General features: G+C 56.3%; 1 protein-coding gene across 7 annotated transcripts in view; it reads right to left on the bottom strand.

Annotated features, from left to right (window-relative positions):
- Nucleotides 1–86: 86 nt before the first annotated feature.
- The window catches only part of PITPNM3 (PITPNM family member 3), a 93,205-nt gene continuing 69,846 nt past the window's right edge, over nucleotides 87–23,445 (bottom strand). For 6 of the 7 annotated variants that reach the window (XM_082443829.1, XM_082443826.1, XM_082443824.1 and 3 more), the window contains 11 exons: nucleotides 21,196–21,368; nucleotides 19,753–19,923; nucleotides 18,251–18,445; nucleotides 17,545–17,699; nucleotides 14,559–14,675; nucleotides 12,040–12,156; nucleotides 11,587–11,735; nucleotides 11,156–11,305; nucleotides 7,910–8,093; nucleotides 5,877–6,005; nucleotides 87–4,313 (listed from right to left, as the gene is read on the bottom strand). In XM_082443829.1, coding sequence (XP_082299955.1) covers nucleotides 4,011–4,313; nucleotides 5,877–6,005; nucleotides 7,910–8,093; nucleotides 11,156–11,305; nucleotides 11,587–11,735; nucleotides 12,040–12,156; nucleotides 14,559–14,675; nucleotides 17,545–17,699; nucleotides 18,251–18,445; nucleotides 19,753–19,923; nucleotides 21,196–21,368 — 1,843 coding nt within the window. In that variant the 3' untranslated portion in view covers nucleotides 87–4,010. The remainder of the gene's footprint in view (nucleotides 4,314–5,876; nucleotides 6,006–7,909; nucleotides 8,094–11,155; nucleotides 11,306–11,586; nucleotides 11,736–12,039; nucleotides 12,157–14,558; nucleotides 14,676–17,544; nucleotides 17,700–18,250; nucleotides 18,446–19,752; nucleotides 19,924–21,195; nucleotides 21,369–23,445) is intronic. The other variant, XM_082443825.1, reaches the window with a different exon arrangement.

Below are 23,445 nucleotides of genomic sequence, written 5' to 3'. Positions count from 1 at the left end.
TGCACCGCTCTGAGCAACAGGTCTGTGGTCTAGGGCCCGGCTTTGTCCCCCTCATCCACCCCGACTCCAAGCCAGCCTGCCCCCAGCTCAGGCAGAACATGAGCAACGGGAAAGGTCTCTCGGCTTAGTTCAGAGCAAAGCACATTTTAAAGGCAAATAAGGTTTTTATTTAAGTGACAACATTTGAGAGTTAAAAACCAACTCACATCAAAATCAAGACCAGTTGTAAAAATCTTTTAACTCCGTAAGCTGTTTTTTTCTTGTTAGAAATCTGATATTTTACATTTTCTTTTCTAACGGATTTTGTACAAGGCAGCCATGAGAAATAGAATAAACCTTTTTCACCACAGAACCGTCCACCACAAATAATACTGAGAGTTACATACTTAGGAACAGTCAGACGGACAAGATCAGACCGGCTGCCACCGCCGAGTAAACAAACAGAAAAGGACAGCGGGGTCCGAGGGTGGGAGTCCCTGCGAGCGAGCCACCCTACCGTCCCACCCCTCCTTGGTGTCACCTGCCTCTCCTTGTGCCAGTGAGGGTGGCGGTCAAATTCCTGATTTTTTTTTCCCATCTACCCTGTTGATTTCTCAGCAAGGAGACAAGGACCCAGGCCAGGCCTCGCTGCTTGGACTTAACCCTACTTAGGACGGGGGGTGGGAGTGGAGGTTTCCTTTGGCTGAGCCAAAGAGAATAGGTTTCCAGAGCACTGGGCACCCAAACCCCCGGGGATTCGGCAGGAAAAGTGGTTATTTAAGGCGGGGTCAAGCTGAGGCTCCGCAGGCAGGGCGCCCCTCCCGGGCAGGGCTGCACCTGGGCTGGGTGGGCGAGTGTCCCCCACAAAACCAGCGCCACCTCGGGACCCATTTCCACCTGCCTCGGGGTCCGCCTTTCATTTAACAATCGGCGCCACGTTTTGTTGGCAGGGCACTTCCGGGGCGTGGGTCTGGGCTCCAAAGCCGTCACAGTACAGTTTAAAACCCATGAGATCCAGCCTCCTCCCTTTCAGGGAGCCCACCCCACCCCAGTAATGTCTGGAATCCTGGGGTTCAAATATGTTGGTTTTCTGTGGCCCAGCACCCAGACTGGAGGGCCCTTTTTCCAAATGCATGAGTCTTACTTTTTTCTTTTTTTTTTTTAATGTATCTGTTGCGGAGCCTAAGAGAGGAGTTGAGATCTTTAGAAAAATGCCATGAGGCCGGAAGAGCAGGCCCTGGCTACAGATGCACCCTGAACCCCCAACAGGGCGAAGGCAGGGGAGGCTGCGGGCAGGCCCTCTGTCGGGACAGCCGCCCCCCACCCCAAACTAGGAAGAACAAACATGCCACGCAGGGAACAAGGAGCTTTGGTCAGGCGGGAAGATCTGTCTTCCAGCTCCTGGGGAGCAGGCACACCGGGAGCTGGAAGGATTCTCTAGGAAACAGCCAGACTGGGGATCACAGAACTGCTCCAGGAGAGGCAGTGGCACCCCCTCCAGAGAACGACACAAGGTGGTTCTTTGTTTTCCTCCAACTTAACTGGAAGGACAAAATCAAACAAACCACTAGCAGAGAAAGTGCACGTTGGTTACAGAGTTGCCGTGAAGGCAGTACTGAAACAAGTCGAGTCTGATCGCTATACAGAGCTCCAAGTACACACGTTCACACACACCGACCGATGCTCCCAGAACGCTGTGTTCACCACATCTCACTGTACACCTTCAGCATCTGAGGTGCAAGTCGTCAGATCCCCAAACCGGAGCTCCAGGAGGGAAGGGGTGCGGGCCCTCCTGCTGGGGCCCACGTCCCGGCTCCGATCCCCACACGCACAGAACCCTGTTCCCGCGGACTCCAAATTCCTCAGGGTCGCTGCCCTCTCCTGCTCCCAGCCTGGGGTTCTCAGAAAAAAGGGCAGAGGGACTCTAGCTGGGGGAGAAGTATCTCACGCTAATTATTTCATCACTTGAGAGCAACACATCAGTGGCTTCTGCAAAAAGGAGATGGAATTTCAGAGAAGCAGACCAACTCCGCCCGAGTTTAATTCAGCGTCTGTTTTGGAAAGGAGGGGAAGGATTGGAGTTGAGGTGGCTATGCCGTATGAGCTGGTGCTCGATGGAGAGCCAAGAAGGATGAAATGTTAAAGGAGGGATGGGCCCACTGCGAACCGCCAGGAGGCAGGACCAGAGAGGAAGCTGGGGGTAATCACCCCTCCCCAGCAGACTTGCCAGCAGCTCTGGGCGAAGATGCGGCGCTGGAAGTGGAGCAGGAGCTGGCAGGCTGGAGAAGACACATTTCCAGTGGAGAGCAGGGGTGGGGGCTGGGAGCCCGGAGCCGTCCAGCCCCAGCGGCGCATCGAGTTTACCGGGTGATTCACAACAGCGGTGCCAGCCGCCCCCACCAGCAGCCGCCACTGGGGAGGACACTGGCCACATGGGACCTGCAAGAGGTAGACAGCAGAAGCGACACTGAGCTGACACAGGTGCCTGCTGGGTATACAGACGTCTGGGCCTGGGCAGCCCGGCCCGTGACACAGAACCTCGGCTGCAAGAGCTGGATCAGCCTCAGTGACAGCCCGAAGGGCTCAGAGGCAGCCCGGGTAGCCCAACACAGCAGGTGTGGGTCTGGGCCAGGGAGCGGGGGAAGTGCAGGAGACCAACGCCTGGGCCAGGGGCTCAGCAGGAGGAAGGCCTGGGCAGAATTTGAGGGGCCCCAGGAGAGCCAAGCCCTGCCAACCTCAGGGGATGACCCAAGAGGAGGTTATGGGCACCAAACCAAGCTGAGTGGCAGGGGGAAGGGAAGAGAACACAACAGTTTGAGCCAAAATTACATGAACCCCCGGAGCTCTGGGACCTCAGCTGTTATGCCTTCCAGGAGCCAAAGGGAGAAATTGCTCTGAGCAGAGCTGGGGAGGGAGAGCCCGACCAGTGCCCTTTGGGGAATGTCTCTGTCCCTGGGACACCAGGTTTGGACATCAGTGCAAAGCAAACCTCTCTATGGAGTAGGGACCCCTTCCCAGCAACCCCACAGAGGGGCTTCCTTTGAAGTGGGGGGGCAACGGCAGCTCCCTCCCGCCCCCTCTCCCTGCCCCAGCCCCTCTCTTAGTCTGCAAGGAAGGTATAGATCATTGGGCACTCTGAGGGGCTCTTAGGCCTGAAAAGCCTCAGAAGGCAGAAGTGCAGGACAGCCTAGGAGTCAAAATCTCCCACCAATCTCAGCTGGGGAGACCCCTCCAATTACAGAAGGAAGGCAGGGCCCAGAGAGGGCAAGCAACAGGCTCAAGGGCTCACAGCCAGCCCAGCTAGGCCAGAACCCAGGGCCACAGCCTCACAGGGGAGGGCACCAGGCAGGACTCCGGGAAGAGGCATAACTGTCCTCAAGGGCCACGGGAGAAAGGTGAGGATACGGAGGACAAGAAAGAGGGGACAGCTGCAGGAGGACAGACCGTCAGCACCAGACCCCGCCCCCCAAGGGCCGTGGGCAAACGACTCAAACATGGGATGAGCCCAGGGGACATCCTCTCACTCCCAGAACGTGGCCACTTTGCCACGGGAGAGCCAGGCCCAAGATGGTGACCCGGGATGTCACACGGAGGGCGGGCACAAATGCCACGCGACCCTCCAGCAGGCAGCCAAGAAGCTGTACCTGCCAGTGGCTGTTGGTCCCTGGTCTGGGGGCTCCTCCCGTTAGGGCCTGCCTAGCATCGCTGCGGAAGCCTCAGGAACTCAGAAAGATGGTCGACTTTGTCAAACACTCCGGCTCCGGGCAGGCCTGCCCCCGGGATTACACAAACATCCACCCTCGCTGGGGCTTGCGTTGCAGGCGTGGGGGTGCCGCAGCGACTGCACTGAGACCCCTGGATCTCACCCCTTCGCAGCCCAGGGAGCCCCCCAAGGCCAGGCAGGGTCCTGCCCCCCTCGCTGGTCGGACACTGCTGGACAGACACGGGAGGGAAAAAGCAGGAAAAGGCCTGTGTCTGCCGGGGAGAAGGCAGCCCCCCGGGGCCCCCCTGCTCTGCGCACAGCCTGGCCCTCAGGGCACCGACTCGAACTTGGGGGGCCCGCGCGCCCAGCTGAGCGCGGACAGGGGCCGCTCGTGGTCCTTGTCGGACTCGGGCTGGCTCTGGGCCCGCTCGGGCTTGGGGTTGGCGGGCGGGTCGGGCTGCTGCACCGACATGGTCCGGCGCAGGTGGTTGCGCTTCCGCAGGAACTCGGGCTGCGCGTGGAGGCCGAAGCTGCCCTTGCGCAGGATCATCCGCGAGCTGTTCTTCTTGGGGCGCGAGCGGTGGCCGGCCTCCAGCGCGGCCAAGTGCGCCGCGTAGCCCTCGCTCAGGAACTGCGGAGGGGACGGGCGTCAGGCCAGAGGGGCAGGCGGGCCGTGGTCCTGCCCTTCCCCACACCCCAACACCGCCCTCTCCCCGGAACACCCAGCTGCCCCGGGGACCTGGGGAGCTCACGACCGGTCAAGGCTCCCCGCCCAGCTCTGGGCAACTGAGCGCTTCTGTCTGTACCCGCGGGTCATGCCAGAGTTCCCTGGATTCCTGATGGGGTGAAGCTCCCATCCTTGTCACTTTCACTAAAATCCCCCAGAGGTAAGTCTCTCTCTCCCCTCCTCCAGTCTCTACCGCATGGAACCTCGTTATTTTCTGGCCTCCGCAGCTGCCCTTCTTGCCAATCCCTCTCCCTAGGTCCTCAGAACCTTTGCTACTCAAAGTGTGGGCCGCAGATCAACAGCGTCAGCACGACCTGGACCCTTGACGGGTAGAATGTCAGGCCCCAGCCCAGGCCTAGGAATCCGAATCTGCATTTAAACGAGGCCCCCAGGTGATCTGTGTGCACCTTAGAGTTGACAAGCCCTGCTCTAACGGTCCCCACTCTGAGGTCCCACCATCTCTGCCCCTCCACCTGCTGGTCACTTTCAGGCACCTCCCACTCAACGTGGCCCAAAGAGATCATCGCCTTCCATTCAGTCGCCTGCTTTTCAATCCCAGTAATGGTACCACCTACCCGGTCACCCAGGTCAGAAACCGGGCGCCATCCTTGACTTTCCCTTTCTCTCGACCCAAGTGTCTGATCCCTTCATTACCAAATCCAATCCAACCTGCCTTAGAAGTGCCTCTCAGACCCTTGGCCTTCTCTGTCCTGCCACGGCCCTGCCACAGCTTCCCTCCCCTCTCCCCTTCCTCTAATCTGCCTTCCACCTGCAGCCTGACGGATCTCTCTGAATCACAAACTCACTCGAGAGCCATAGAGTCCCAGCTTGGCAAGACACACAGGCCATCCAGGACCCGCTGCCCCAGCCCCCTCTCCCCCAGCCCCCTCTCCCCTTCCCTCCCACAGCACACTCAGCCAAGCTGAGTCACTTGCAGTTCCCATAATATACATGTGCTCTGCCGCCTCCTGACCTTTGCTTTTGCTGCTGCCTCTGTCACAAAGGCTCCTCCAACCTCAGGCCCTTCCTGGACAATTCCTTCAAACTCCCAAAAACCAGCCTTGTCCCTGAGTCCGGCTTAGCTGCTCCTCTCTGGGACCCCACAGTTCTCTGTGCTCCCTGTCATTCATTGGGGCTCCTGCCACACTGCACTGTCATTGTCTGCTCATTTTTCCATCTCCCCCACTAGACTGGATGACATGACATCCGATTCCACCGTGGATCTCCCCTGCACCCAGCGCAGGGCCTGGCCCAAAGCAGGCACCCAGTCGTGTGTGTTGAATGAAGGAAGGAAGGAAGGAAGAAAGGAAGGAAGGAAGGAAGGAAGGAAGGAAGGAAGGAAGGAAGGAAGGAAAGAACAAACAAATGACTGAACGAGCAAACAATGGAATAAACCTCCTCCTCCCCTCTCCCCTTTTGTTGGTTCCACCCCCTCACCCCTCAACCCCCAGCCCCACCTCTACCCACCTGGCACTGGGTTTGATACTTCTTGGTGGGCCGGCCCACAATGAAGATCTGGGAGGGTGGCAGGCCCAGCACGCTGTAGACGGAGATGTCCTTTGTGGAGCCATAGGCCGCGCTGATTTTGATGAAGCACTGAAACACAGGGCAGCTGATGGAGGGAGAGGGGGCCCAGCGCATCCCCACAAAGGATTCCTAGATGTCCCCCCAGGGAGCACTGCTGGGGGACCCTTTATCTGCACACTGATAGACTCCAAGTCATGGGTCCACCCTGCATCAGGAACCACCCCCTGCAGTGGCCTCCCCTCCCGCCCCACCCCCTGCACCGAAAGCCTGATACGGGCTCCACCCGTGAATCACAGCCCCACCATTTGCTGACCCCACGTGAGGAACACGATCTGTAGGTTACGAACAGTGGGGCAAAGTGCTCCTCTGTGGACGGGAACTTGAGTGCCAAGTTGACACAATCCAGGGCCAGGACTAGAGGCTGGTTCTGTCCTGACAATTCTGCCCTCTGGTTCTCCTATCTGTCCATGCCTTTCTCTCCATTCCGTGACTACCACCTGGATTCTGGTCTTTCTGTCTCTTGCTTGGGCAACAGCCTCCCAACTGGCCTTCCTGCCCCTCGTTTCTCCCGCCAATCTGTTCTCCATACAGCTGCCAAAACGATCTTTCTACCACCCAAATTAGACACTGCCACTCCCCTGCCTTAAGCTTTTCCACGGCTCACCATCACCCTCAGCAGAGAGTCCATGGTCTTGCCCAGTTTCTAAGGTTTTCACGGCCCGCCCAGCCCAGGCCCCTGATCACTTCTGGGACCTCAGCTCCCACCTGACCTGAATCTGATCCAGCACATACCCCCATCCTGAATACCTGCAGCTCTGAGAACATCCCAGGCTCTTTCCTACCTCAGTGCCTTTGCACATGCTGTTTCTTTGGCCACAGGACAAACTCATACTCATGCTTCAAGACTCAGCTCAAGAGTTATCACCTCCTAGAAGCCTTCCCTGGCCTCTCCAGACAAAGCTAGGTCCTTTCTCCTCTGTTTTCCCAAAGGGTCTTTTCTAATCACCCACCAGTAAACTGTCAATTTCCATGTTTTTCTTCCTGTAGATCAGGGATTGGCAGACTCTTTTGGTGAAAGACCAGATACTAAATATTTTAGGCTTTGCACTCTGTTGCAACTACTCAACTATTCCACTGTAGCTCAGAAGCAGCCATAAACAACCCGTAAGCAAATGAGCATGGCTGTGTTCCAGTAATACTTTATTTATGGACATGGAAATTTGAGTTTCATATAATTTTCACATGTCATGAAACCTTATTCTTCTCTTGATTTTTTCCCCCCAATCATGTAAGAGAATTAAAACCATTCTTAGCTCACAAGTCATATAAAAACCATGGGCCGGATTCAGCCCCTGGGCCATGATTTGTCAACCCTGGCTCTAGATCAGCAGTTCTCAAAATTTTGTAAGCATCAGAATCCCCTGGTGGGCTTGTTAAAATACAGATTGCTGGGCCCCCTTCCCAGAGTTTCAGATTCAGTAGGTCTCCAAGGGGGGCCAGAGACTCTGCATGTCTAATGAGGTCCCAGGGAACCCAGTGCCACGGGGCTCACGGTGAAAATCACGGCTCTAGGACATCCCGAGTTCTGTTTGCCTCTGTGCATCCCCAACACCCAGGACAGGGGAGGGAACACACTAGGCACTTAAGTGTCTGTTGAAGGGATAACCAGATGCAGAGACAAGAGTTTAGGCTTTCGGGTCAGAAGATAAAGGATGAAAGGGTGACTCTGAGATCCTGGGCACATCCCTAAGCCTCACCTTTCTCACTCGCCCGTGGGGATAATAAGACACACCTCGCTGGGCAGTAAAAGGACCAGTGAGGTGCACGTGAATGTGCTTTGCAAACTGGGCATCCGCTTGGACAATCGGAGGATGTGGGGTCAAGGAGGAGGCCCCCCCACCCCGGGTTGAGGGAGGAGGGGAGGGGTGAGGAGGAGGGCGGTGGAGGAAGCCCTGCCCAGCCGGGACACTCACCTCCTGCATGAGGTTGCGCAGGAAGATGGCCTTCTGCCGCAGCGGGTCGTGCACCAGCCCATCCGAGAAGAAGATCATGCCCTGTGGGAAGTTGTGCTGGGACAGCCACGACACCACCCGCTGCTTCTGCATGTCCGGCCGCCCCGTGATGTAGAGGATCATGTAGCCCAGGTCCTGCCAGTGCCTGACGAGACGGCATTGCAGGGTCCAGCCCCGCCCCGTGCGGGCCACTCCCTGCCCAGCAGCCTGCCCCACTCCCCACTTTCCCCTGCCCCGAGAAGCCGGACAGGCTGTTCCCAGGAGCACTAGGGGAAAACAAGGGGGCACCCTGAAATCCACACCCCCAGTTGAGCCCCGTGGGTCCTGGCCATCTCCCCCAGATGGCCCACAGGCACCAACCGCATGCCCACAACACAAATGATTCCCCCACTCCTGCCCCCTCTGCTTGGGTCCGCTTCTCCGTGATGTGCCATCATCACTCAAGTTTCTGGAGCCAGAGAGAAGCGCCTTTGATTCCTCCCTTTCCTTCGGTCTCCCCTCCTTCCTCCTCCAATCAAGGAGCCTTTGATTCTACCTGACAGGATCTTCACTCCATCCTCTCACTTTAACTCCACTTCTTAGCCTTAGCTCAGGACCCATCGCTCTCCTGGGCCACTACAAAAGCCTCCTGGGAGGCCCCTTTCCCTCCAGTGCCCCCAATTCCAAATCCAACCTGGGCCATGCAACTTCGAGCAGGTTACTTAACGCCCCCAGGATTTCAGTTTCCCCATCTGTAAAATGGGGATAATAACAACAATTACCACCTAGGGTTTTCTGAAGGATGAAATAAATTCATCCCAAACAAGCCTGGCAGTGACTTTATTGTCATCCTTGGTACTGTTTCCATGGTGATTTCTGTAAATTGAACATCTAACCCCACTACTCCTTTGCCTAAAGCCATTCCTGGCTCCCCGGTGCCCTGAGGTCGCAAGGCCCCCCTGCACTGGTGGTCCTCCACACTCTGCCCTTGAGCATGGCAGCTCCCCAGCCACACGGAGCTGCTTTGCTGCCCCAGACAAGCCCTGTGCTCTTCTGCTGCAGACCCCTGCCCTAGAGAGGCTTTGTGGCTCCATCTCCTAATGTTCCCATCCCCCCATCTTTCAAGGCCACCTCCTCCAGGAAGCCTTCCCTGCTTTCCAAGCAGGCTCTGCCTCTCTCTTCTCTGTGCTCTCACAGTGGGCAAGTACCCTCTGTTGACATGGAATCCTGCCTGCAAGATGTCAGATGAGCCCAGGCCTGATTGCAGGCTTTTGTGGCGCTAGCCACCGACTGGCCACCATAGATTGGGGGTTTCCAAACCTGGAAGATGCTCTGAGAGATTTGGGGAGGTTTTGTAAGAATGCACAGGCTCAGGTGTCACCTCCAGAGTTCTGGTTAATTCTGAGGGGGTACCCAGTGATCTGTGATTATAAAAAGCAGCTTCTGATGCTTAGCAAGGTTTGGAGAGCACCGCAGCAGCCCCAGGAGCCCATGTGAAGAGGTGAGAGCACCAGATGGACTGCCCCCCAGAGAGGAAGGACCACAGCCTCCCCTTCCCAGGTGTGGGAGGGGGACACTGACTTGGGAGGGGCTTGGAGAAGATATAATGGAAATAAAGGACACAGGCTTATAAAGAGGAGGTCGACCCCTGAAGTGAGCAGGTCCAGGGCCTGTTTCCACAAGGCCAGTGGGCATCTTGAGGTGCGCAGTCTCGTAGGAGTCCTTGAGCCAGACTAGTTTTCTCTCTCCACAGTGACCACTGCTGCTGGGGTGATGCAGGGCAGTCCCCTGACCCAGTCCCCAAGAACTCCCAGGGCCCGGGATCGGTCCCACTCTTGGTGTTCTGATCACTTGGAGTCCTGGAGTACGGTTTCTCATGCCCATGACTTGTTTTCTCCACTGGACTGTGAATTTCCTCTAACTAGGATCTCTTTCTGCATCACTGCCCAGCCTAGAGCCTGGCCCAGAGCCAGCCTCAGAAAAGAGTGGAGGGAGGGAGGCAGGGAGGGAGGGAGAGACTAAAGTGGTACCTCTTTTGCTTTTCTATTGGCAAACTCCGTTTGCACCTCTCTCGGCAGTACAATAGCCCTAGGAAGCTGTGCTTCCTGCCACACCTCCTGCCCTGTCCCAATCTGGCATGGTCTGTTCGTCCCTGTCCTTGTCAGCTTCTTGGCCTATCAAAACCAGTTTTGTATTTTCTTCTTTTTGTCTTTCTGCATGTGCTAATATTTGTACAATGGCATGGACGGCAATGTGTATATATATATATATATATATGGCCATCCTTCAGGAGTTGCCTCCAATGTCACCTGCCCCAGGAAGTCTGCTCTGCTTTCTCCAATCAGCTGTAATAGTTGCAGTCTCTCGATTAGCACTGTGTGTTAGCTAGTCTCGAAAGATGGCCTCCCAGTGAGCCATGTGTCCCAGTATTCACACCTTTATGTGGTCCCTTCCCCTTGAATCTGGGCTGACCCTGCGACTCACTTAGAACCAGTAGAACGTAGTGGAAAGGACACTGAGTTCCGAGGCTGGGTCCTCAGAACGCTTGTAGCTTCCAGCTGGGTCTCTAGGAACCAGAGGAGGCCGGTCACCATGGTGGAAGTCAGCCACCAGGTACAAAGTCTGGCTAGTCTGAGACCACCTGGCTGGCCACATGGAGCAGCCACATGGAGAGAGAGAAAGAGGGACCCCAGCCGAGGCACAAGATACATGAGTTCGTCATCCATCTTGAACATCTTGAACCTCCAGCTCAGTGGAGCCCTTAGACGACCCCCAGCCTGGACCGCCACCTGACTGCCATTGCTGGAGAGACCCCACATGAGAAACTTCCAGCAGAACCCAGTCAATGATGTGATAGAATAATAAAGTGTGATCTTCAGTTGCTAAGTATGGAGCCATTTGCTACACAGCAACCGGTAATCAGAACACACCAATTTTATCCTGATTGGGATCTGAATGCAAGAGACCAGGCCTGATTCACTGCACAGAATGCTCAGACAGTGTTAGAATAAACAGAGGGAGGAAGATAGGGAGGGAGGGAGGGAGGGCATCCGAGTTTCTCAAGGGCCCTCAGTACATTACTCCTGGAGGTGAAGCCAGGACTCCTGGCTCCTGGCCCAGAGACCAGTGGAATTCCTAGCGGAAACTAGAAAAACACAGCCCATATCCCCCAGGGCTGCTGGCCCCTGCCCCGGGGGGACACATCCCCTGCAGGGAGGGAGCACTCACCGGACAACGTCCACTGCCCCTGGCCGGACCTTGGGATCGCTCCCCATGATGGACACGCTGGCCGCAAAGGAGCCGTCGATGCTGAAGACCACGCACTCCATGCCCCGGGGCAGCACCGTGAGGTAGCTCATCGCGCAGGTCTGGTCGCCCCTGAAAGGTATGGACAGCCGTGTGCTCAAGGTCAGGTGTCAGCCTGAGGCCAAGGTCAGCCCACAGCCGGGGTCAGAGCTCAGTCGGGGCCAGGTTGAGAGAGAACCTGGGCGGCATCTCCTGATGCTACAGCTGTGACCGCATCTCATTTTCCTCTCTCCCTGCAGACAAGGACAGGGTCCAAAAGACAGTACCTCGAGGACCCCATCTTCTGGACAGGCCTGGCTGGCAGGGCCATGGAATTGGGTGAAACCACCATGAGAATGTCCCCTGGGTCTTACCTGACGACCATCTTCACGGGGTAGACGCCGACCCCCAGGCGCCGGGGCCGCGGTACGCTGTACGTGATTCGGCCGCTGCTGTTGGTGATCTCCGTGTCCAAGTGCACCCAGCGGCCGGAGGAAGGCTCTGCCATCACCAGGATGTCCACCTGCAGGCAGTGAGGGGACCAGGGGAATCGCTGAAGGCCGGGGGGCTGGGGCTGGGCTTGGGAGCTCTTCTCTGCCAAGACAGCAGGGCTTGGGGTCCTGTCCAATGCTAGTTCCTGGCTCCCACCACCTTTCCTCTTTCCACTGCAGCCGCACCAGCTTCTCCGAGGCACCCGGTCCATCCCTCACTCCCGCTCTCCCTCCCTGACCTGCGTGAGCATCTCCCACCTCGTGCAGCCAGGCCTTCTGCAGCCCTCACCCCACGTGCCACATGGTACCCAGGAGGGGATGGCCCAGCCTCTGTACCTTCTCCCCGGTCAGGGCCACCATGTCGAGGGGCCCGTACATGAACCGCCCCACCAGGACCTGGGGGCCGTCTTCGGCGGCAATCACGTCGTTGGCCCGGTGGTTGGCGGTGACATTCTGGAAGGACAGAAACCAGCTCAACCTCTGCAAGGGGACTTGACCTGGCTTTTTCCTTCCATCAGCCACAGGATCAGCTGGAGGGTTGCGCACCTGCCGGATATTGCCTTCCTTCCTATTAACCTCATCAGAGTTTCCGAGATGTGTCCCCATGGAATCCACGAGGGAAACAGACCCTTAGACCCTCACGTTGTCTCCAAGGGGCCCTGGGCTCCTGCAGACCAGCATTCTCCGCTCTTGATCGTCCCCATGGCCCGGAGGTAATGCCAGTCCTCAGAGCCTGGCATCCTTCTAGACCCCCAGGCTGGAAACTGAGGCTCACCTTCACTTCTTCCTTCCTCATCACGGCTCACATCCAGTAGCCGTTTACCATCCGTCTTTGCTTCGTGGGCGATTTAAATGTCAAGGGTAGAGAAAACAGTGTAGGAAATCTCGTGTTGCCGGAAACCAGTCACGGCCATTCTGGTTCTGTTCTTCCCTGGCTGGATTCCCCCACCCCGCTCCAGATCATCCTGGAGCAATGCTGGACGTCGCGTCACTTGTCTGTAACTATCCCAGCATCCCCTTCCTTCTTCACGTCTGGTTTCAATTCATTCCGTAGCTCAAAGGCCTGCATTGGCCCCATCTGCCCACCACTCCCAGCCTGGCTTCAAGACCCAAACCACTCTATCTTCACAGAACCACCCACATCTGTGTCTTTTCCCACACCCAGGTACCTCTCACCTGGGCTCTGCTAGTAGCATCTTAAAGGAGCCCCCTTATTCAAAAACATTCCCTGTGGCAGATCAACCGTCTTTATAAAGCACAGATCTTTTAACCCCCCGGGCCCTCGGGATGAAGTCCAAATCCTGAGCCTGGCCTCAAAACGTTGCTGGGCAGTCTTTTCAGTCCCATCTCCTGCTGCTGCCCTTCGAAGCCCCACTGGTTCTTTCAGGTCAGGCTCTGTAGAGGCCTCTGGGCCTTTGCTCACGCTGGGCCCCCCACTTTCCATGGTACCCCTGGTCCCCTGCCTCCTTCTTCCAGCCCATCCACTAAGACCTGACTCAACTTCGTCCTCTCCAGGAGGCATTGGTGGACTCCGCAGAGATGGTCTCTACCTCCGCTCAATTCCCATGGTATTTTAATTCACTTCAACAAACGTTTGCAGGCACCTCATCTGCACTGGTCCCAGAGCTGGGCTCTGGGGATGCAGAGAGGAACCAGTCATGGACCCTGACCTGGAAACCCTCAGTCAAGTGGGAGATGCAGGCCTGCTTACAAGAATACCGATAAGGGAAGAGCTCATTCATGGAAATGAACACATGGAAAGATGCCATAAAAAGGAATTAAGTACTGACACAAACCACAACGTGGGTGAACCTTGAAAAAGGTGCTCAGTGAAAGAAGCCAGACACAAAGAACCTCATATTGTATGATTCCATTATATGAAATGTCCAGAACAGGCAAATCTATAGAGACAGAAAGTAGATTAGTGGTTGCTTAAGGTTAGGGGTGGGGGTAGGGGGCTGGGGGAGGGGGATGGTAGCTAAAGGGTAAGGGGTTTCTTTCGGAGGTGATGAAAACGATCTAAAATTAACCATGATGATGGTTGCACACATCTGTGAATATACTAAGATACATTGAATTGCACACTTTAAGTGGGTGAATTGTATAAAATGTGGTTATAGCTCAATAAATATGTTTACCAAAAAAAGAGTTGATTCGTGGATCACTGATCACCTTCTACCATTTAGGACTGTTCTTGGGGTCCATGTCTGATGTTCCCACAGGACTGGAAGTGCCCACCACAGAGGTGGCTGTGCTTGTAAATCCCTGTGCCCCACTGCTTGGCAAAGGGTCTGGGACACAGTGGGCGTTGACGATCGCTTGCTAAGTAAATGAATGTATGCTTACTGAACTCCTATTCATACGTCAATACCTTGCAGAGATGATGCTTCTTCAGGGAAACGCTGCACGGCCTGCCCTGACAATCCTTCTCTACATCTTCTTCCTAATCTGTGCCTCCCTCTATATGATGGCAAATGCCACACCAGGCTGTGAGCCCCGTGGTTGTGTGTAGGACTCTTTCGGACCCCTGTGTACATCTACAGAGGCCTGGCGTATAGCAATTGCTCCATAATTGGCATCTCCTCACCATCCCCAGTGCCCTGGACCCCCACCCGTGGTGCTCCTGTGGAGCCAGGCCACGGGGAACCAGCTCCCCCATCTCACCTACTCCCCCCACCCCTCCACTGCAGCCCTGGGGGCCTCGTCTAAGCCTGAATCCCAGCATGTATGAGCACGGAGATCTGAGGAGCAAACCAAAGCCCTTCCCCGCCGTGTGGATGCCCCAGCCCCCGGGGGCAGCCCCACCTCCTGGAGACCACAGCCTCAACCCGTAGGCACCTCCAACAAGCACATACCCGCAGCTTGACCTGGGTCCTCTTACGAAGCCACTTCTCGCGGGGGTTGGTGGGGCTCAGTGCTGCGGGGTCCAAACCAGCGCTCTCCTTGACGTTCACGCTCTCGTAGCGCATCACCTGATCAGCGGCCCAGCAGGACTCCGGGTCAGGCCATCTGGACCCCTCTCCCTCCTCCCCATGGTGTCAGGTCCTCCCCCAGGCCTCCCCACCTCCCAGCCTGGGACCCTCAGGAGGCCGGGAGCCCCCAGCACCTACCACTCTGCCCACCTTTCCTGAGAGCTGGGGCCAGACCACTGTCTCTCAAATGCTCTGGCCTGGGAGCAGCCTCTGCTCTCGACACCCAAACCTAGCAGCCACCTGCGTCTGTACCCATTCTCTGCCTCCCCCCATTACGGTGGGTGACCCTTATCGAAGGCCAGCTGGAGCCCTGGTCCCACCCAGCCCCACCCACCTCCTCAGGAACACAATGGAGCCAGCTCCCCTCTCACCCCGACATCGCTGGCTAGTCCCTCACTACTGGAACATTCTCCTTGGCATCTAAATATGCCGTCATAGTGCCTCTCCTCCCTGGGACCCCTCTCAACAACTATCACATGCTCCCGTTCTCCCTGACAGCAAAAGTCCACAGAAGACTCGCCCTGCACTGTCTCCACTTCCCCCCTGCCTTCTCCCCTCCCTCACTCCAGGCAGGTTTCTGACCCTGTGTCTCCCCTGAAGCCATTCTTGCCAAGGCCCCGTGACCTCCATCCTGCCCAACTCAGCGGCCCCCTCCCGTCTATCCGCTCTGGTCCTCCTCCGACCTCAAGGGATGTCCTCCTCCGTTTCCTTCGGTGGCTCTTCCTCTCTCCCCAGAGGAGCTCCAGGACCCCTCCCTGAACTTCTCCATCTACATTAACTCCCTCGGTATCTGTGATATTGTGATTTATAATAAGAAGTATATATTTGGTCTTTGTCCAATTTCTGGCACAAAGCTCCTCAAATCCTTGGAATTTCCTAAGTGAGAGGGACAAAGGTGTCTTTTGTTATGTTAATGAGGTGACTTGAACCGCATCTAAGGATAGGGCTGGTTGCCAGGAGAACCAACCTTGTGAACAGAGGGTTGGAACTTTTAGTCCCACCCCAGCCCCACATCACCACCTCCAGAGAGGGGAGAGGGGCTGGAGGGTGGAGTTCAATCACCGATGGCCAGTGATTTAATCCATCATGTCAATGTAATGAAGCCTCCACACAACCCCAAAAGGATGGGGTTTGGAGATCTTCCAGGTTGGTAAACACATGGGAATTTGGGGACAGTGGTGCCCTCAGAGAGGGCATGGAAGCTCCAGCTCCTTTCCCCATACCCTGCCCTTTGCATCTCTTCCATCTGGCTGCTCCTTTTATAAAATCCTTTTATAATTAACCAGTAATCTAGTAAATAAACTGAGTTCTGTGAGCCACTCTAGCAAATTAACTGAATCCAAGGAGAGGATCTTTGGAGCCTCCATTCTATAGCCCGTGGGTCAGAAAACCCAGGTGAGGGACTTCCCTGGTGGTCCAGTGGTAGAGAATCCGCCTTCCAATGCAGAGGACGTGGGTTCAATCCCTGGTCGGGGAACTAAGATCCCACATGCTGCGGGGCAACTAAAACCCACGCGCCACAACTACTGAGCTCACACGCCTCAACAAGAGAGCCCATGTGCCACAAACTACAGAGCCCATGCGCCACAACTAGAGAGAGAAAAACCTGCATGCCACAACTAGAGAGAAGCCCATGCGCTGCAACGGAGAGCCCACGCGCTGCAACAAAAGGACCCACATGCCTCAATGAAGATCTCATGTGCGCCAACTAAGACCCGACGCAGCCAAAAAAAATAAGGAAAAAAATTTTTCATGATGTTTAAAAACAAAAAGAGAGAGAGAGAGAGAAACCCAGGTGACGACCTGAAGATTGACATCTGATGGGGGAGGGGCGGGCAGTTGTAGGGCTGAGCCCTCAACCTGTGGGATCTGACCCTATCTCTAGGTAGATAATGTCAAAACTGAGTGAAATTGTAGGACACCCAGCTGAGGTCAGAGACTTGCTTGGTGTGGGGAAAAAACCCACACACGGGAACTGGTGTGAGAAGCAGGGTAATCCATCGCTGGCTTTAAATGCCATCCAAGCTCTGATGACTCCACAGTTTTATCTCCAAGCCAGCTAAGCGCCAGACTCTCCACTCACCTTCCTTCCCAACATCTAACAGGCATCTCATCTTCCCAGGTCCAGACCCATCACTCAGTATCCCCTCCCACCCAGCCCCCCTCTTCCCCAGCCCTAGGGCATGGTGTCACCATAGCTAATCGAGTGGAAACCAGGATTCGAGGGACTCCCCTCCTTCCCTCGCAGCCCGAATGTCAGCAGGTCCTGTCACCACACCTCAAACCCGGCGGCTCCTCGGCACCTCCGCCACCAGCTCCCTAGCCCAAGCCGCCAAAGTTGGGGTCCCACGCTTACCTCATAGCGGGGCCTCAGGCTTGCTCTCCTGCCCTCCAAACAGCAGCCACAGGACTTCCTTCTAAAATATCAGTATCTCTCCCTTGCTCAAAACCCTGCAGTGGCTTCTCATTGGACCCAGTATAAAATCTCCCTCTGACCTTGGCCGTGGAGGGTGCATGTGATCCGACCCTCACCTCCCAGCCTCTACCTCCCCCAGGCTCTCCCTCAGTCATTGGCCTCTCTCTCCACCTATTTTAGAGATGAGGACCTTGAGACCCACAGGGGAACAGGCATGATGACTCCAGTCTCCAAGTTGAAACATAGGTACATTCTCCTACGTGGTGTCTATTTAATTTTCTAGAAAGTACCACGCCATTGGCCAGAAGCCAGTGTTCCTTAGGAAAACCGTTGTCTGTCCAGGTCACCCCCCCAATCACCGCGCTTCGGTGCCTTCCCAGCGTCCAACGTGGCCCGCGAGGTCAGCCTCTTCCCCCCAGAAGGATGCGCCCTCCCGAGAAGGGACGGCAGTACCTGTCTCAGGATGAAGGCCACCACGTCCGTGGACTCCCAGTAGCTGGCGTGGAAGAGGTGCGGCAGGGCCACGGCGGGGAAGGCGGTGAGGACGTCGGGGCAGTACAGGGCGTAGTCGATGCGCTTGCTGCCCCACCACCTGGCTGTGACTACGGCTCCAAGAGGGAGGCAAGGTCAGAGCGGCCTGCCCGGGGCTTTGACCCAAGGGGCAGCGTGGGACCCCGGGGCCCGGATCCAGGGGTGGATGTGCCACTCGGGGCACAAGTTGGGGGCCAGAGCGCTCGGCTCAGAATGAGCTCTGGGAAATGTGCCGCTCCTCCTCCACCTTCGACCACCCCCAGCCCCATCGCATACCCACCCCTCCCCCAGGACGTGTACTGCAAACTGGTCCCCGGGATGGGGGCCTGACCCACGGAGACGGGCACAGACTCAACCCAGGGCCGTTGGTCACAGGGACTCCCAGGGGGAAAACTGAACGTTCGGATTAAGTCGAGGCCTGGCAAGGTCACGGCTCAGTCCACGGTCAGAGGTCAGGGCCCCTGTCCAGGGTCAGAGGTCACAGTTCTCTCTGAGGTCAGAGCTCGGTCTGGATTCCCTTTTGCCCTCCTCCCCCGCCCTCAGCAGCCCCGGCAGTGGGCCAGCGGCCACCCGGAGGAGGGTTCCCCCTCCCGCAGATCCAAGCAAGGCCCGGGAGACCCTCACTCACTGCGGGAGGTGCCCACGGGGGCCAGGCTGTCCGAGGACTCCGAGCTCTCACTGTGGGAGCTGCCCTGGCTTATCCTCCGCCCCGGGCGCTGGGACCTCGGGGCCTGAGGGGGTGAGGCAGGCGCCTCCAGAAGCGGCGGGCTGCCCCGGGAGCTGCCCTCCAGGAAGAGGGAGCTGTGGGCGTGCAGGGCGTCAGCTGGAGGGGGAATTTCACAGTCAAGGCCGAGTGGTGGGCCTCAGATGAAGCTGCCCGTGTGCGCCAGCCCCGTGCTGGGCGGGAGGCTGGGCGCCCAGGGAGGAGCCAGGCCGGCCTGCTGCCTCACCTGCCCAACGGGCGGCCCGCACCTCTTACCCCAGGGCCTGATGGGACCCCCTCTCCGTAGCACGCAGTCAGATTTCACCTCCTCCAAGCCATGGGTTCGGCAGGCACGACTCAGGGTCCCAGCCATCACGTCCAGCCCCGGTAGGGCTGCCGAGGGCGCGTCTGGGACGCTGCCCCAGAAGCACCAGCTGAGGTCACAGGTGGCACACCACCATGTGCTCTCGTATCAGACCCCTCCCTGGGCCACAGAGGATTGTGGCTGAGCTTGGAAATGAAGGGGGCCTCCAGCCTGGGAGCGAGGGCGCCCCCTGGGGGCAGGGGGATGCCCTGAGCAGAGAGTGACACATTTTAAGATGTGGGAAGGTTTTAGAGCCCCTTCTATCTATGGAAACGCCTGACAAAAGAGGACTTTGGAAATTAAGTTTCCTTTGAAATGGGGGCGAGGGGGGTAAATTGGATTTTAATCCTGAACGAGCCACGTGCACAGCAACCCCCGCCCCCAATCTAGCCCAAATCTCTGAACAGGCTTGGCTAAACTTCCTGAACTGTGGTACGGAGCCAAGGCTCTGATCTCCGAGCCCCTGACTGTCCAATAGAGGCCTCGCCTTGACCTCACCCCAGTCCATGCCTGGCTCACCCCACTTAAGCCCTGGAGGCCACTGGCCCTCCCCCAAACCCACCTGCCCTTTCTCCTGCTGTTCCCTCCACCCAGCAGTTCTCTCCAACCCCCATCCTCCAGCTCTTCTCCACTTGTCCAAATGCCTTGGTTGAAGGCCCCCTCTTCCATGAAGCCCTCCAGGGTGACCCACTCCCTGCCCTGCCCCTCCAGAGTCCAGGCTGGGCTCTAGGAATAGCACTCAGCATGGATCCCCGGACTTGCAATCAGGTCTGACAACTCAAGTATTATGCTGGTCTTGGCCATGGGAGCTGGTCACGGGGCAGAGCCCAAAGATGCCTCCTGCAGAACAGGTGCTCACACAGGTGGGCTGTTCGGAAGGCAGGTGAGTCAGCTGTCTTCCTGTCCCCCCCGCACAGAGCACAGAGACCTTGTTCAGGTGAGTCTAGTCACTCTGACAGCTGACTAGCTTGGAGGGGCTGGACCAGAGAGGGTGGCCCTGGGGCGCCTCCTAGCTGGGGCCCAGCCTCTGGCTCAGCACACTCTTACACTCCCAAGGGCCTACCAAGGAGGAGGGACTGTCCGTCACCCAGCGGGAACCTCTGGTAGCGGGGCACGCTGACGGGCGACACCAGGTGGAACTTGGGCTCCAGCAGTGGTTCAAGGCGGGAGGCAGAGGGGTCTGCGCAGTGGAAAAAGCTGTAGACCTGACTGCAGGCAGGACGTACCTGGAAACCTGGGTGGGGGTGGGGAGTGGGAGGATACATGGGGGAAGCCCCTTGAGCACCTGCTCCCTTGGCCCTAGGAGGCTCCCTTGACTGCAGCTTTGAGTAGCCTACTCCTCTGCTCAAGAACCTGCCGTGGCTCCCTGCTACCAACAGGATCAAAGCCATTAGGTTCAGCTTGGCCTTCAATGCCTTGCCAACCTGCCCCACCTAGAAGCACCGCTGTAGGCGCCCAACACTACAGCCATGGTGGACGTCGGTGACCCCAGCCAGGCTTGCTGCTTTCCTTTCTCTGTGCTTCTGCTCAAGCTGCCCCTCCTCCTAGCAGGACGCCCTCCACTATTTCCACTGGTCAAACTCCTTTAAATTCTTCTAGCTGTCACTTAGTTGCTCCCTGATCTATGAAGCGGACCTAGGATCTTTCAGTCAGGATCAGCACCCCTTCCTTCGGCCCGCTCAATTCCCAGGTCCAGTAGTAAGTAGACTTCTTAGTTTGCCAGAGCTGACAGAACACTTCTCCCATTGACCAGCAGGTGTCTCCACTGAGGCTTCAGCTCATCAACGTGCCTCCCTGTCCCTCACAGGGGACTGGACGGTCCAGCATACAGGGAGCCCTAGGTTTCCTTAGCAACGTCAAGGGTGGCCGTGGGATTCTGCCTCCTTCCCCGACTTCTAGCAGACCCCCCCTCCACTTCTTATCTGTTCCATAGTGCAGGCTGTTGGTAAGCTTTGGTGCTAAGGAAATTCGAGAATCCCTGATCCATTGTTCTCCGAGGTGCCTCCAGCCTCTTATATCCTCAGAGTCATTGCTAAGCCATCTGCTGGTGCAAATCACCTCCGTGTGTATTTTAGAGGAATGGGGAGAAGGCACTGAAGGCTGCAGGGACTGCGAGAGCAAAGGCACTAAGGTGAGCGGGGCATCTGTGGGGGCAGTAAGACCAACCTGGCTGCAGAGGGCCTGCCTGGGCGCTGGGGATGGAGGGGGTGGGTGCAATAGGGCTTCTCTTCCCTGACAGCATGACAACTGGACAATGGGGGCACAAATCACTCTGGGCCATGTGACAGGGACAGCGAAATCCACCAGGAGCTGCCTCACCTTTGCCCATCTAGGGAAACTGCCCCACTCTCCCTCCCCCCCCACCCCTCCTTCTCCTTCCTCGCCTCTTGCTTCATCTACCCCAACTCCATGGCCCTCCCCGCCCCCACTCTCCCCAGTTCCAGGCCCTCACACAGTGGCCTAGTGACCCAAAGGCATCTTGGACCCCAGCCCGCGCCACACCCACCATCCAGTCCGGGCAGCACCGTCCTCCGCATGGCCAGGACCAGGCCCAGGGGCGAGCCAAAGAGGAAGAAGTCGGACACCTCAAAATCCAAGCGGCCCAGGCTGACCTCGGGGAGCTGGGGCCCCCCGGCCGCAGGGGGCTCAGCCTCATCCTTCAGCACGCTCGAGTGGATGCTGGCCAAGGGAGGAAGACAGGGGAGCGCAGGTTAGGGGAGGACCAAGCACGGGGAGTGAGCACTTAGCAGAGCAGCCTGAGGTCCGCGGTGCAGCGCCCAGCCCTCCATCTCTGGGGCGGGGCTCAGACCCGGAGTCCACTTGATGGATCACCGACACGAGTTGGCGACCATCTCAGCATCCAACACCAAGGCCTGGCCAACATTTGGGTAAGGCAGCAGTCAGCCAACTTTTCCTGTAAAGGGCCAGATGGTAAATATTTCAGACTTCGGGGGCCATGTGGCCTCCATCACATCTACGTAACTCAACTCTGCCACGTGGCACACCGGCAGCCACAGGCGCTACTTGAACAAACACGCGTGGCCATGATCCAGTCAAACTTTCTTCACTAAAATGGACTGAGCACCTGAAAACCTAAGCCCCCTGCGCATTGGCAGGTCTGCCCCATCGTACTGGTCTTGTGATGGCCACACTATGAATTCCTGCCCTGTCCAGAAGAGAAGCCTGGCCTGGCCAGACAGCTGGGTGACATCAGTTCTGCCAGGATGAGGGCTTTCATGGTAACTCATGTTCCAGGCAACTCACAGACACAGATGCAAACAGCTTGGTCTTCCCTCCCCTCCAGCCCACAAAGGAAGCTGAGCTTAAAGAGAAAAACATGAGACACACAGAATTCCAGCCGTTCCCATCCCAGGTGCCCGTTGCCCCAAAGACTTCAAGTTGATGTTTAGCCACAGACCCAGAGTGGGCTGCTGAGAATGGGCAGAAAACTGGGGACCTCCCTGACCTTCCAGCTGCATTTAGGTACTGCTCGGGGTTTAAGAAAGTCCAGCGGGATCGCATGATCTATGAATCCATTAGCAGAATGCAAATTCTACTAAAATACTCAAGTTGGAGGAGAAAGGGAATCTTAGAAATAACAATCGAAATAGTGTGTGCCAGTCCCCCATCCCCTGTGGGCGAGGGTCTGGGCAGTTGAATCTGCATCCCCACACGCCCCCCTCCTCTCGCAGTGTGAGCATCTTGCAGTGAGGATGACCACCTGGTGTTTAACAATTCGTGTCTCATGTACAGCGTGGTCCCGAAACACACACCAGCTACGTAACTGCCAGAGAAACAGCCATCTGTCCCTACACCAGAAGGAAGAGCTGGCTTTGTTGGACCAGCTATCGAGAGCCTCCAACTTCACGTCACTCTCCAAATTTGGGGCTTCCTTAAAGGATTTTTCAAGGATGAACCAGAAATGGTATGATTTTACCTTGCAACCTGACTTGAAATGTAGCTGCTTTTCTAAAGAATAATCTTTCAGAGGGGCTTTAAATATGATTTGAATATGCAGAGCCTTTGACCTAATAATTCTTCCTCCAAGAATCCATCTGAATGAAATAACCCCTATATATATATATATATATATATATATATATATATATATATATATTTATGCACAAAGATGTTTCTGGAGTGCTGTTTATAATTGCAAAGAACTGGAAAAAGCCAAAGTGTCCAGTTACTGGGACTAAGTAAGATGTCATCCGTTCACTCAAAAAAATATTTTTAAGAATATTTACCAAGTATTTTTAATTATATGGGGAAAGACCACAATATAAGAGGGGTTTTTAAAGTAGAACTATAGGCAAAGTATGTAAAAAATATACTCCAAGGAAATACTCCAAAGTCAGCAGTGGTGAGAGGATACATTTTCCAAATGTTGTGATGACCTCATGCTACTTACCATTTGGGTAGAAAAGAAGGAGGGAGGATGGGAGGAGAGAATTGAGGAGAGAGGGAAGAAGGAAAGAGGCGTTCCTTCCCATTTGGATCTATGTTCAATACCCATTTGAATCCTGAATAAATGTACAGATAATTCATTTAGCCAGTGTCTGTTAACATGCCTCTTCTAGAAAGTTAAAGGGTGGGCAGTTCCATGGAGGGACCCGGCTGGCCTTTGAATGAGAGTGCATTGGGTGCTGGGCACTGGGAGACCAAAATGCTGACCCCAACTCTCCAGTAACTGGCTGTGTGATCCCTGGAAAGTTCCTAACCTCCTTGGCCTCTGCTGCCCCATCTGAGAAATACC

This window comes from Balaenoptera physalus, assembly GCF_965194825.1.
Source record: "Balaenoptera physalus genome assembly, chromosome: 20".
Classification (NCBI taxonomy): Eukaryota; Metazoa; Chordata; class Mammalia; order Artiodactyla; family Balaenopteridae; genus Balaenoptera; species Balaenoptera physalus.
The sequence above is the reverse complement of the archived record's forward strand: the minus strand, read 5'-3'. Positions and strand labels throughout refer to the sequence as shown.